This window comes from Lagenorhynchus albirostris, chromosome 2 (genome assembly GCF_949774975.1).
Source record: "Lagenorhynchus albirostris chromosome 2, mLagAlb1.1, whole genome shotgun sequence".
NCBI lineage: Eukaryota > Metazoa > Chordata > Mammalia > Artiodactyla > Delphinidae > Lagenorhynchus > Lagenorhynchus albirostris.
Window position 1 is genome coordinate 39601416 of NC_083096.1, and position 13253 is coordinate 39614668.

General features: G+C 42.2%; 1 protein-coding gene across 1 annotated transcript in view; it reads left to right on the forward strand.

Annotated features, from left to right (window-relative positions):
- The window catches only part of TRAF5 (TNF receptor associated factor 5), a 45664-nt gene that overhangs the window by 31057 nt on the left and 1354 nt on the right, over nucleotides 1-13253 (forward strand). Inside the window, exons 6-12 of the mRNA XM_060130892.1 lie at nucleotides 1318-1419; nucleotides 3796-3960; nucleotides 4600-4677; nucleotides 4996-5070; nucleotides 7596-7688; nucleotides 11358-11498; nucleotides 12882-13050. Of these exons, the coding sequence (XP_059986875.1) occupies nucleotides 1318-1419; nucleotides 3796-3960; nucleotides 4600-4677; nucleotides 4996-5070; nucleotides 7596-7688; nucleotides 11358-11498; nucleotides 12882-13050 (823 nt within the window). The remainder of the gene's footprint in view (nucleotides 1-1317; nucleotides 1420-3795; nucleotides 3961-4599; nucleotides 4678-4995; nucleotides 5071-7595; nucleotides 7689-11357; nucleotides 11499-12881; nucleotides 13051-13253) is intronic.

The window sequence follows — 13253 nt, forward strand, 5'->3', positions numbered from 1 at the left end:
GTCTAACAATAGCTTTATTGAGATACAATGCATTTGCCATAAAATTTGCCTTTAAAGTGTACATGTTTCTGGGGTGTGTGCCTAGGAGTGGAATGACTGGGTCTCATGGTAACTCTGTGTTTAACGTTCTGAGGCACTGCCAGGCTATTTTCCAAAGCAGCTGCACCATTTTACATTCTTACCAGCAAGGTATGAGAGTCCTAACTTCTTCACATCCTTACCAAAATACGTTGTGGTCCATCTTTTTTATTATAGTCTTCCTAGTTGGTATGAAGAGGTATCTCGTGGTTTTGATTCTCTAATGATTAATGACGCTGAGCATTTTTTCATGTGCTTGGCCATTTGGATATCTTCTTTGTAGAGATTCCTATTCAAATCCTTTGACCATTTTTTAAGTGAATTGTTTGTCTTTTTAGTCCAATGTTCATGCTCCTTCTCTCTGCTCTTATGATGCCTTTTCCAAATGCTTAGTTGTACTTGTGTCTGCCTCACGCACTAGGCCAGGGATTGGCATACTACAACATGGGATTTGTTGGGATAAATCCAGCCTACCACCTGTTTCTGTGTGGCCTGTGAGCTAAGAATGGTTTTATATTTTTAAATCATTGAAAAAAATCAAAAGAAGGCTACACAGGAACTCTGTACTATTTTTTACAACTTCTTGTGAGTCTTTATTTCAAAACAAAAATTTATTTTATGAATCAAAAGAAGGATAATGTTTTGTGACATGTGAAAATTATATGAAATTCACATTTCAGTGTCCATAAATGACGTTTTATTGGAACACAGGCATGCCCATTCATTTAAGTATCGGGTACAGTAGGGTTGAATAGTTGCAACAGAGGACATTGCAACGTGGTTGGCAAAGCTGAAAATATTTACTCTCTGACCCTTTACGGAGAAAGTTTGCCAACCCCTGGCTTGTGCTGAAAAATAAGTCAGCACAGCTTCAGTGACACCACCTGATGACTAATGCAAACGTTCACCCTGGGACAGGAAGCTGAAAGCATCACCCTCATCCACAGCCCCACCTCTTGACCTTTGAGCATGTGGGGTCAAATTCACCACGAGATTCTCCTAGCTTCAGCCTACTGCACTAAGCATTAAATTACCTGGCTTGTATGTTTGGTGGCCTGTCAGATGTATCTGAGACAGCCTTTTCTTTTATGGTGGTGAATCTGGTATTTCCATTCCAACCACTGACTGGAAGTTTCCACCCAACTTTTGAGATGTACTTGAAGACCAAATTAATAATAGCTTCCTTCACGTTGCTCTAAAGCTTTGGAGTGTGTGAGACCTACTTTGTTTATCTTTTAGGTGTTTAAAGACAATTGCTGCAGAAGAGAAGTCCTCAATTTATATGTATTTTGCAAAAATGCTCCTGGATGTAATGCCAAGGTTATTCTGGGACGATACCAGGTTGGTATTACTGGTGAACAATATTTGCCTTTGCTATTTTTCCAGTGACATGTACTGAACATTTTTATGTGACAGTTAGTGGGCTAAGCATGGTACGGAGATTCATTGGGTTGCCCTCAGAGAATTCTTGTCTAGAGGTACGCTTGGCTACAGTGCAGCACACCGAGGGCTAAGGTGTGAAATTAATCTCACGTGAAGAGATTCATTTTGTATGGAACACATGGAGGACATACCATGTGTGCTAGACCTTAACTTGTGGGTTAGGGTTATTGATCCAAAAGAGAAGATGTGAGACATGCTGGGCAAAAGAAATGGTCGAGCAAGGACACGCCATTTTCGGAAAACTGTGAAGGATTGGGGATTCCTAGGATGGGAGCCAGGGCATGACTGCAGAAAGACACAATTGTAAGGGTCCCTGCCTGGAAGCATTTGCAGGTGCTGGGGTGGGTGTCTCCTAGCCGCTGTGGGCCCTGCTGTCTTAGAGGTTGTGATCTAAGGCAGACAGACCAGAACAGAGCTAGAATGTAGTGTAAAGGTGAAGCATTGGTATGAGATGCAAGCAAACGAGGTGTAGGGGAGGTGAAGGGTTGTCGAGTTCCTTTCAGATGAAGCTGTCCTACCTTGCTCTTGCATCCAGCGGTGGAAGGTTGTTAAATGGAAAGCAGGAAACGTGGCTCCGCCACAGCAAGCCCATGTCAGGTTCAATCACACTATGAATGAATACGAGGCAAGCATCTCTAGCTTCCAGGGAATTGCTAGGAGGATGCTACAAGTTTCCCTTCCCAGCCACACGTTTTGGAATGTATTTCAGGTGATTCAATCTTTTCCCCATCGTGCCTCTACACCCCTAGGCACTGAGCTCATAAATGTGTAAATGATTCCCTTGTTAACCCAAGAATTTCTCTGGAAGTTCACAGAAGGTTTTTGTGTTTTCCTAAGACAGTCCCTCGCCACTTGTTTTGATAGTCAGGTCCTAGAGCAAGCAGGGCCTCTTTACCAACTTTGTTGTCACTAAGCCTGTACAGGAAATGAGGCTCATTGATCAGCTCTAGTGACCAGATCCTCAGCTTCTGGAGAACAGTGGCTGGTTTATTTTCACCTGTTTCTTTTGTATTTCCTCTCATTCCCTGTTCTCCTTCACCTTGCGAGTAAGGTGTAGGATCTCACAGGTAGCAGAGTCTTGATGAATGTTGATGGTTTTGGTTAGAGCTGAGGGGTAGCATCCATGGATTTTGGAGAAGATGTAGATGTCAGTTGTCACTGTCTCTCATTACTAGAGGCAAAGGAGAAGAGCTATAATATTTATTTACATCCTCTAGTAAAACTGTGTGTTCTCTTAAGGGGTCAGCAAACTGTTTCTGTCAGGAGCCAGATAGTAAATATTTGAAGCTTTGCCAGCCATACAGTGTCTGTCGCAGCTACGTGACTCTCCCATCTCAGAGGGAAAGCAGCCATAGCCATTATGTGAGACATAGGTGTGGCTGTTCTCCATAAAACTTTATTTACAGAAACAAGTAGCAGGCCAGATTTGGCCCAAGGGCCGTAGCTTGCCAACCCTGTTTTAAAGGATCTTGTGGTGGGGAACAAACTCCTTAGGATTTTGATACCTTGTCAGCACCACAGTAACTTGCAGTGTTATCCACAGGTTCTGTTAAGACATGCCTGCTTTTAAAAATCTGTAACATGAAGAACACTGTCTGAGTCACCATTCTCTAATGTTCTGGTCAAGAACATTTCCTGACTTGACAAGGATGGCCCATCCCAGCTTCTCCTGGGCCTGTGATCCTGTATTCCTCTATCGTTTTCTTTACCGCTTCTGGAACAGCTTCCTCTCCCTCCCTTTCTTTCCTTTAGTCCTTCCCCTTCCTTCACTTACTTAGGAGGTAGCCTTCTCTTCTTCCCTCTTTGCCCTCTGTTGTGGCTTTTACCATCTGCTGTGCAGAGATTAGTACTTGGTGCTGGAGGTGGGGATGGAGGGTGCACAAAAGAAATGTCCTTGAGGAGCTGGTAAATTAATTGGCGTGTCTAAGGAAAATATTCAAGAGCTAACCTGAGAATATGAGCAGGTTAATAGGTAATCAAAGATAAACCCGGCATGCTTTCTTCCTCACGCATCTTCCCCTGTCCTCCAAACAAGTCTGGCTGTCACAGCCTCCGTGCAAGCAGCCTTCTCCATGCCCTGTGCTCAGCAGAGGCAGCGGGTGGCCTCTGCAGAGAGCCTGTGACAGAGGCTGTGCCCCCTGCCCCCCACCCCCGCAGTCCTTTCTCCTGCTGCCCCAGGGTCCTCCCTCCCTCCCTCACTAGGCCTTGCACCAGGCTTCCCCTCCCACTGCCCTGCTCAGTGGGTCCCCACTGGCTTGTTTTTATCTGTCGCAGGACCACCTTCAGCACTGCTTATTCCAAGCTGTGCAGTGCTCTAATGAGAGCTGTCAGGAGCCAGTCCTTCGCAAAGATCTGAAAGAGCATTTGAGCGCAGACTGTCCGTTTCGAGAGGAAAAATGCCTTTATTGCAAAAAGGATGTGGCAGTCATCAATCTACAGGTAAAAAAAAAAAAAAAGAATCATCTTTATGGGACTAAATTCTGCCTCAGTGGTCACAGTGAATCAGGTGGGATACCAGAAGCCCTTTTCTGGATTTATTTTTATGCAGAAAGAGGTCTAAAGAATAACTTCATCTGAGGGTTCTATAAAAAGCTAAAAGCCTCCTTGGTGGGACTCTATTCATGTATCATTGGCAAAAATGTTGTTTGAGCACCTGCTGAGTGTGAGTGGTCCAGGAGTGATGCTAGGCGCTGGGTCCCAAGGAGGTGACCACACTGTCTGTCCTCAGGATGCTCTGACCTAATTGGAGGGGCAGGATGCTGGCATAAGACGAGAGCATGGGGTACCCTTTACATGTACCAAAGGAGCCAAGCCAGTGACTCCCATAGTCTGTCCTCTGTCAGTCCCATGTCCTCTGACCTTCTTTAAAAGAATTGGAAAATTGAACTGAATTGAATTCACTTATACCAAGAAGGCAGCCATCTAGAACGCTTTTTGGAACTAGGCCATACCTTCCTACAGAGGGTAAGCCACATAGCATAGATCCCCAAAGGGACATATGTATACACACTCTGAGGCCATACAGGGAGCCTTTGGAAGCAAGGCTGGCTTTATTTCAGCACACTTTTTCTGTTTCAGAATCATGAGGAAAACTTGTGTCCTGAGTACCCAGTATCTTGTCCCAACAAGTGTTTGCAGATTATTCCAAGAACTGAGGTAACTGTAAATAATTCTCTTAGTAGATTTTATGTAAGATAGAGTTTCAGTAATCACTGTGGTGTGTGTTTGATCAAACCCCATAAGCAGGGGCCCAAGGCTTAAATTATCCTCACGATAACCATGGTTCTGTCTTCCCTCCCCTTCTCCCTGAGAATTCTTCTCTGTTTTCATCTTAGCTCTCCTTCCCCCAGGCTTCAGCATGGTGCTTCCTCCCTTCTTCCCAAGCCACCCTTGGCTCCCTGCTTGCTGCAGTTATACCAGGTAGCTGGAGAGTCGGGGATGCATTTCTCTAGCATGAGGCTGTCTGTTTTGTAGGTGGATGAACACCTTGCTGTGTGTCCTGAAGCTGAACAAGACTGTCCTTTCAAGCACTATGGCTGTACTGTAAAGGTATGGAATAATTGTTTCTACCTTCTACTGTATAATTCATTTGTTGAGTTCATTTTATTCTTGATTCCATTCAAGATGCAGAAGGACATTCACTTCTGAGAAACTTTAAGACTGGCGCTTGTAACTAGTGGCTACCAGTAGGGTGAGGCAAGATGGTGGTAGGGAATTAACAGGTACAAACTACTATGTATAAAATAAATAAGCTACAAGTATATATAATACAACACAGGGAATATAGCCAATATTTTATAATAACTATAAACAGAATAGAAAAAAGAAAAAAAGACTTGTATACAATACATAATACTAATACTTGTATTAGGGTTCTCCAGAGAAACAGAACAAATAATTTATATATACATAAAATTTATAATACCTAATACCAACTATTTTGAGGTTTGGTTATATCTATGAAAATAAAATGTGACCCTCACATTGACCTTGCAATCCTACTGCTAGAAATTTATTTCACAGATATCCTTTCATAAGTATGCAATGATTACACACATATACAAACACACATGCAAACAAAGATATTTACAGTACTCCCCCCTTGTCCATGGGGGTAGATTCCAAGATCCTCCACGGATGCCTGAAACCATGGTTACTACCAAACCCTATATATATACTATGTTTTTCTTTCCTATACATACATACCTGTGATAAAGTTCAATTTACAAATTAGGCACAGTAGGAGCATATCTGAATTGCCAGCATCATTTGGGGCCGTTATCGACTAAATAAGGGTTACTGATGACAGCACTGCAATACTGCAACAGTTTATCTGATAACCAAGATGGCTAAGTGACTAATGGGTGGGTAGTATGTACGGCCTGGATACCTGGACTATGGGTTGACTCACCTCTGGGGTAGGACGGAGCAGGAAGGCACAAGATTTCACTACGCTACTCAGAACAGTTCACAATTTAAAGTATGAATTGTTTATTTCCGAAATTTTCTATTTAATATTTTTGGACCATGGTTGACCATGGGTAACTGAAACCACAGAAATTGAAACAGTGGCTAAATGGGGACTACTCTATATAGCCAAAAAAAAAAAATCCAAAAACCCACAAAAAATGAAAAACAACCTATAAGTCCATCTCTGAATTACTGAGTATATAATTATATATATATTTTTTTCATATTTTGGAATACTATGCATCTGATAAAAAGAATGAGGTATATATTTTAAAAATTACATACAGTATGATCTCACTGTGTATGTATCTTCACTGACTCTGGTAGTGAGATTAGGGAATTGGGTGTGGAGACAGAGAGAAGGGGGCTTTTATTTTTCTTCTACATCTTGCTATATTGTTTGAGATAAGCATATATTTCTCTTATTTTAAAAAACTCTTATGAGAAACCTTTTTTAAAAAATCAGTGAAGAGTCCATAAATGTGTCACATAGCAAACCAGTGATTATCTTGGCTGAAGAAAGGATAGGGTTTACTTTCCTTGTGCACAAAATACAGAATTGTTTTCCAGCTCTAAAAGGAATCTCCGTTTTTAAAAAATTTTATTTAAAATATTTATTTATTTATTGACTGCTTTGGGTCTTCGTTTCTGCATGTGCGCTTTCTCTAGTTGCGGTGAGCGGGGCTTCCTTGCAGTGCGCGGGCTTCTCATTGCGGTGGCTTCTCTTGTTGCGGAGCACGGGCTCTAGGCATGCGGGCTTCAGTAGTTGTGGCTCACGAGCCTAGTTGCTCCACGGCATGTGGGATCTTCCTGGACCAGGGATCGAACCTGTGTCCCCTGCATTGGCAGGTGGATTCTTAACCATTGCGCCACCAGGGAAGTCCCTAAAAGGAATCTTCTTTACAGTTAGGCCCAAACTTCCACTTGGATTGTATTCTAGGACTTGCTGGGGATGGCTGGGGAAGTTCTCTGGAGGAGGGGCCAACCCTAAACTGAAGGGAAATTGATGATGAGTGTTTGCTTAGAGTCTATGGGCCACCCATACCATTTGCTTTTACTAGTAATGCAGGCAGTCTGCAATGGAATTTTAATAAGGGAAGAAGTTTGCATTTCTTCTTGCAAACATATAATTTGACTTTGAAGGAAACAAATTTGCATGGGCTGAAATTACAATTAGGTTGCATACCTTCTGCCCGATAAAAGGACAGTGATAGAAGGCGGTAGAGAAGTGTGCTTGGTAGGAGGGAGAACTAACGGAGGCTTAAAACTGATCTGGGAGATAACCCACTAAGGAGGTAAGTTTTACATGGGAATAGTTGAGAGGTGGTAATAACTACACTTAACCCTCAGTCATATACTCCCAGGGCAAGGAACGAAATTAGTGCTGAGAACTTTGATAGTGGCCTGACTCTCTGTAAGTGTGTCATGGGTACTGTAGAATCCTAAAGCTGGAAAAGGGACCTGGGAGGGGTCATTCTCTCTGCAACCCACCATGAGACAAGTAAGCAAAGTTGTTAAAGTTCTGCTTTAGCAGAATATCCCACCACCACCCTCATTTTGGGAGCCTTTCAACAACCTGACTTATTTTTCTCTTCATATTAAAGGATAAACGAGGAAACCTGCAGGAGCATGAGCATTCAGCCTTACGGGACCACATGCTTCTGGTTTTAGAAAAGAACTTCCAGTTAGAAGAACAGGTAAATATTCAAGGGTTCAAGTATAAAGGGAGGCAACAGAATCGCTAGGATTTGTACTTGTTGGTATTTTTATATTCCTCTCTGTTTCAGTATAAGTCAACTGGAGGTAGATGTTTTTCTACTAAGTGGCCAGACTCACAGGCTTGTAGCACATTAAACTGGAAAGTGCCTTTGAGATCTTTGGGTTCAGCCCCCTCAACCAACAGATGAAGTAACTAAGCTCAAAGAAATTTTGATGTGTTTGTGATATTAAGGGACAGAATTCAATCTCAAACCCATGTCCCGGATTCTCAGTCCAGTGCTCCCCGGGTTACACCACACTGCCTCTCTGCAGCCTATCCACACACCTTGTGGTTATTACCTGGCACCTAGTAGGAACCTAGTAGATGTCTGGCGTTTTTAAATGAAATCAGTATTACCATGAAACAACATTTGACTATCTGTTCTAGGCACCGTGGGTTTTATATATTTTGTAATAAGTCTTAACTTATTAACTTTGCAACCTACTCATACGTGCATATTTATTTCACTGCAATCAATGCATACGTACATATTTATTTCACTGGGTTGTGATTATCAAGTGAAATTATGTGTGCAAATGCCAGCCGTAGTCCCTGGAATATTCATAGTGGACCTCAATAAATGCTGATTCTATTGAGTAATTATTCTAAAAGTTCATTATTTTGTTAGGGCATCTCAGAGGATCAGACTTTTCAAGCCCAGGTAGGGAAGAAAACCATCCAGCTGCAGAGAGGGAGCTGAATTTTACGGCTGCAGATTATTTTATGGTGTCTGATTCCATATTAAAGTAGGTGTGTGAGTTTCAGGGTCAGATCGTGGAGAAAATTAGAAAGACTGATTAAACTGTAACTGGTGGAAGGCATGCTGCCTAGGAGCCATTCCCAAGTTCTTTCTGTAGGAGTTGCCTCATTCGTCTATCCACTGATCCAACAAACACGTGCCATATGTCAGGTACAATGCTAGTTGCTAGGGACACTGAGTCAAGGAAGACACAGCACGTACCCTTGAAGAGCTCACAAAAATGTAAACAGATAAGATGCTGTGCCTTGTGGGACGTGCAATGGGGGTGCCCTGTGTTGGGGTACAGAGGCTGCAGCAGTTTGCCCTGTGGGAGTTGCAGAAGGCTTTTCAAGGTAACACATCCGAGCTGCATCATCTTGAAGGAAGAGAAGGTCCGTCAGTTAAAATGTTGTGGAAAGAGGATATTCCAGAAGGGGAAAGTTTATGCCAAGGCAGAGAGGCATGAGAGAGACTGATGGTCCAAGGAAATGGGGTTTGGGGGTAGAGAGACATCCAGGTGTGAGATAGGGAAAGGCTGAAGACTGGTGTGTTGGGTCCAGACTGCATTGGCCTTCCATGTAAGCTAAGAAGTTTCAAATATTTTACATTCAGTGATTTTTTAACTTATTCATATTCTGCTCTATTTCAGAAAGGATTTAAGGGCCAAAGTTTGGACTAATGTTTGCCAGTAATAAGGATCTAAAAGACGTTTTTAAATAGGAAGATACTTGGTCAGCTAATTGTTTGGCTTTAAAAATATGACAGCTTGTGGTAGCATGGAAGATGGATAGAAGGAGAGAAGAGAATGAGGCCAGAGGGACCAGGCAGAAGGATGCTGCAGTAAACTAGCCAGTGTGGCAGTAGAGCCTGGCAATTGATGGGTGAGGGTCCTGGAGCCAGAAAGGCCTGGGTTCGAGGCCTGGCTCCGCACATTGGAGTTCGGGCAAGCTACTTAACCTCTGTCTTCCACAATTTTCTCATTTGTAAAATGGGGTCGTAGTGAGGGTCAAATTATATATGTGCGCTCTTAGCACAGTGCCTGGCTAACAATAAGCAGTTCAGTATTAGGGGAAGTGATACTGGAGGTGGTAGTGGGTGGTGGTGATGCCGAAGGTGAAGGCTTGACCAAGGCTGTGTCAGTGGGGATGGAGGGAGGGCATTGAGAGACTTTTGCAGGTTGGAGTCACATGCTGTAGTTAAGGCAGGGAACTTGGTAATGTTATTAACTGAGATGGGCACTGCACACAGGAACAGGTTAGACGTGAAGAGAGTGGGGCAAGAGGAGACACTGAGTTTGCTTTTGGTCAAGGATGTCTGGTGCACACGTGGGAGTCAGCTCTTGGGGTATAAGCAGATTTGGGGGCCAGAGATCAGATAGTTATTGCAGCCACTTATGCATTCATTTATAAAACATGTGTCAAGTGCCCTCTGTGTGCCAGGCGCTGTGCTGGACTTTGGGGATCGGGAAATAAGTGAAATGTAGCCTCAGCAATTTAGTGGAGAAAAAAATGACCAAATTAACCAAAAAAAAAAGCAATGAGTCATGAAGGTAAGTTATGCTTCTGGAGTATGGTCAGAATGTCATGGAACTTAAGAGGTGGCCTAGGTAGGTGGTACTAGTGTAGAAGTATTTATGGGAGGATATACCCTTGAGTGAGGCTTAAAAAGTGGTCGCTTCTAGGTGAAGGAGGAAGTGACCGAGAGCAGGGCCTGAAACAGGTGTGTAGTGTGCGAATGGGCATGAGGCTGAAAAGGTGGCCAGGGGCAGATTTTGTAGGGCCCTGTACAGCCTGTAAAAGAAGGCCACTAGAGATGGTTAAATAGGAGGGGTGACCAGCCCAGATTTGTCACTTATTATTCTTCTGGTCACAGTATGGAGTATGATTTGGAGGAAAACAAGGCTAAAGACAGGGGGAGCATTCACTCATTCATCTATTTAACAAACATTTATCAAGCACTTACTGGTGCCAGGCACCAGCCCAGTTGTTGACGTTCCAGTGGACGGTGGGACTCATGCCAGTCCAGCTCCCATAGAGCTTCTTTTCGGGTATGTGTTTGTTAGGGACAGTGTACGATCTGTTAGGAAGCTATCGTAGCAGCCCAGGAGAGAAATAACGCAGGCTGAAACAAGATGAGATGCAATGAGAAATGGATGTAAGAGTTGTTTTGTTGTGTGTCAGGAGCTGAAGTTGGCAGGTATTGCTGATTAAGTGGGTGTAGGGATAAGAGAAGAGTTGTCGAGGATCACGCGAAGGTTTTTGGTTATTTTCCTCAAATTGATTATAAATTCTGAGAGGTGGTGTGTTTTGCCTACCACTTGCTAGCGGCATGCTGGGCAGGTTACGTAAACGCTCTGCCTCTGTTTCCTTATCTGTAAAGTGAAACTGATAGTCATACCCAACACATAGGATTCGTTGAGAATTAAAAGAGCTAAGGAATATAAGGGTTTGACAGACTCAGCAAATTGCAGCTATTACTATCGATGCTGTGCCTACAGCATCTAATGTGGTATGGCGATCAGGACTCTGCGGTTGTTTAATAAGTGCATGCTGAATGAAAGAGGAGAACCAGTTCGGCAAATGTAGTCAAGTGGTGTCACTAGCATTAGATGAGCCATCAAAGTGGGTTACATATAGAAAAGGCTGATGAGGAATCTATGGATCTTTCTTTTCTTTATTTTTTTTTTCAGAAGCACCTGCGAACATTTCTTAGAATTATATAGTAATCTACCTGTAAATATTTTCTATAAATATATGTGTGTATATCTTTCCTAGAAATACTTAACCTGCAATATTTTCCTAGAACTATATTTAAATTTTAACTTGTGTGCATACAGTTCAATGACCTCATTTATATTCCTGTTATTAGATTTCTGACTTATATAAGAGCCTAGAACAAAAAGAAAGTAAAATCCAGCAGCTAGCAGAAACCGTAAAGAAATTCGAAAAGGAGTTCAAGCAGTTTGCACAGTTGTTTGGCAAAAATGGAACTTTCCTCTCAAATATACAGGTAAGAAATGGCCTTTCTATTCATAATCAAGATTTAGCCTTCAACTAGCCGTGAGGATTTTTCTTTTAATTTTTAAATGGAAATAATTTCAAATGTCCAAGAATAAGATAGTGCAAAGAACACCTGTATATTCTGCATCCAGATTCACTCATTGTCAGTATTTTGTCCCATTTGCTTCATTCATCTCCCCCCTCCTCCTTCTTGTCCCAAACTCCCCCACCCTGTCCCTGTCACACACACCCCCGCCCCCCTTGGGTATTCTTTCTGAACCCTTTGAGAATAAGTTGTCTATCTTATGGCCCTTTCCCCCTACATACTTCAGTATGTGTTTCCTAAGAATAAAGGTCCTCTTTTACATAACCCAGTACATTTAGCAATGTTAGTACATGTTTACACTGGTACAGTACTTTTCTATAATTTATGGCAATTAGGGCTGTAATCAATGTTGGGCTGATGTTAGTCACTTGATTTCAGATTCCCTGAGAGCGTCTGTAGTCCTGCATTTTGTAGTCAACAAAGTGAAACTATTAATTCCCCTGGGAAGAAAATGTTTTAAACATCACTAAAACATAGCAAAAATTACTTTGTGAATCATGAATGTTAAATAACCATAAACAAATTCCTAAAGAATAATGACTTTATTGTGATGATAAAATTTACAGTGGAAAATATTTCAAGATGTGATATGGGAAATCTTTTTGAAATCTGGATTATCCCAGAAAATGTAGGCCATATCATTTCCATATTTGTCAGCATACCATATGGATGTGTGTGTGAGTGTGTGTAGAAAAAAGGAAATCCACCATATGTTATTATCTCAATTCTGACCTCTTTCTAACACAAAAACCAGTCAAGAACGAAAGCACTAAGGGTAAGAGTGGAGGAGAAATATAGTTATAGTTTTATTTAGTCCCTTCCATCTAAAGAGAGCAACCAAATGTTCAGGCTTTAGCTCAGGCACTTCTGTACCACCTGTAGTGCTCAGGCCAGAACAGGTGGGCCTTCTTCCAGCGCATTCTCTGCCTTCTAGCAGAGTAGGAGTGAATCAGAAGAGTAGCATCTAAGAGAAGGAAGTGATAAGGCAAGGAGAGAACAGAAATATAAAGATAGGGTAGAGAACCAAGAGGAGAGACACCAAGGGAGGAGTAAAACTCAGATGAAGAACAGTTCAAAGATTTGAAACAGGAGCAGAGACGCTGTGGAGGGGGAGGAAGCTATTAGGTGATTCATCTCTCTGAGATCCTCATTGAATTTTCTCTTCTGGACTGTGCATTTTTCATTTCATTAATTGATTAATTAAAGGTGAAATGTTTGAGTTGAAAGATATAACCTTAACGAACTACTCAAATTTTTTTGACATGATGATCCACTTTGTACTGAAAGGTTCTTGCCAGTCACATTGACAAGTCTGCTTGGCTAGAAGTTCAGGTGCGTCAGTTATTACAAATGGCTAACCAGCAACAAAGTAAATTTGATCTGAGGCCTTTGGTGGAAGCGATTGATACAGTGAAACAGAAAATCACCCTGCTAGAAACCCATGATCAAAGATTAGGTATGTCGAATGTTTTATACTTATCTGTTGGTGATTCATTATTTCTACATGCATTCATGAAACAAGCAGCTGTCCAGGATCAGTAATGGCTGAATCTGGTATTTGTGAAACAGAACAGCGTGAGGTTCTGGCCACTCAGGCAAAAATGATGAAGGGCCATGAGCGGGAGCTGGAACAAGCAAGGGGTGGAAATGGGCCAGGAA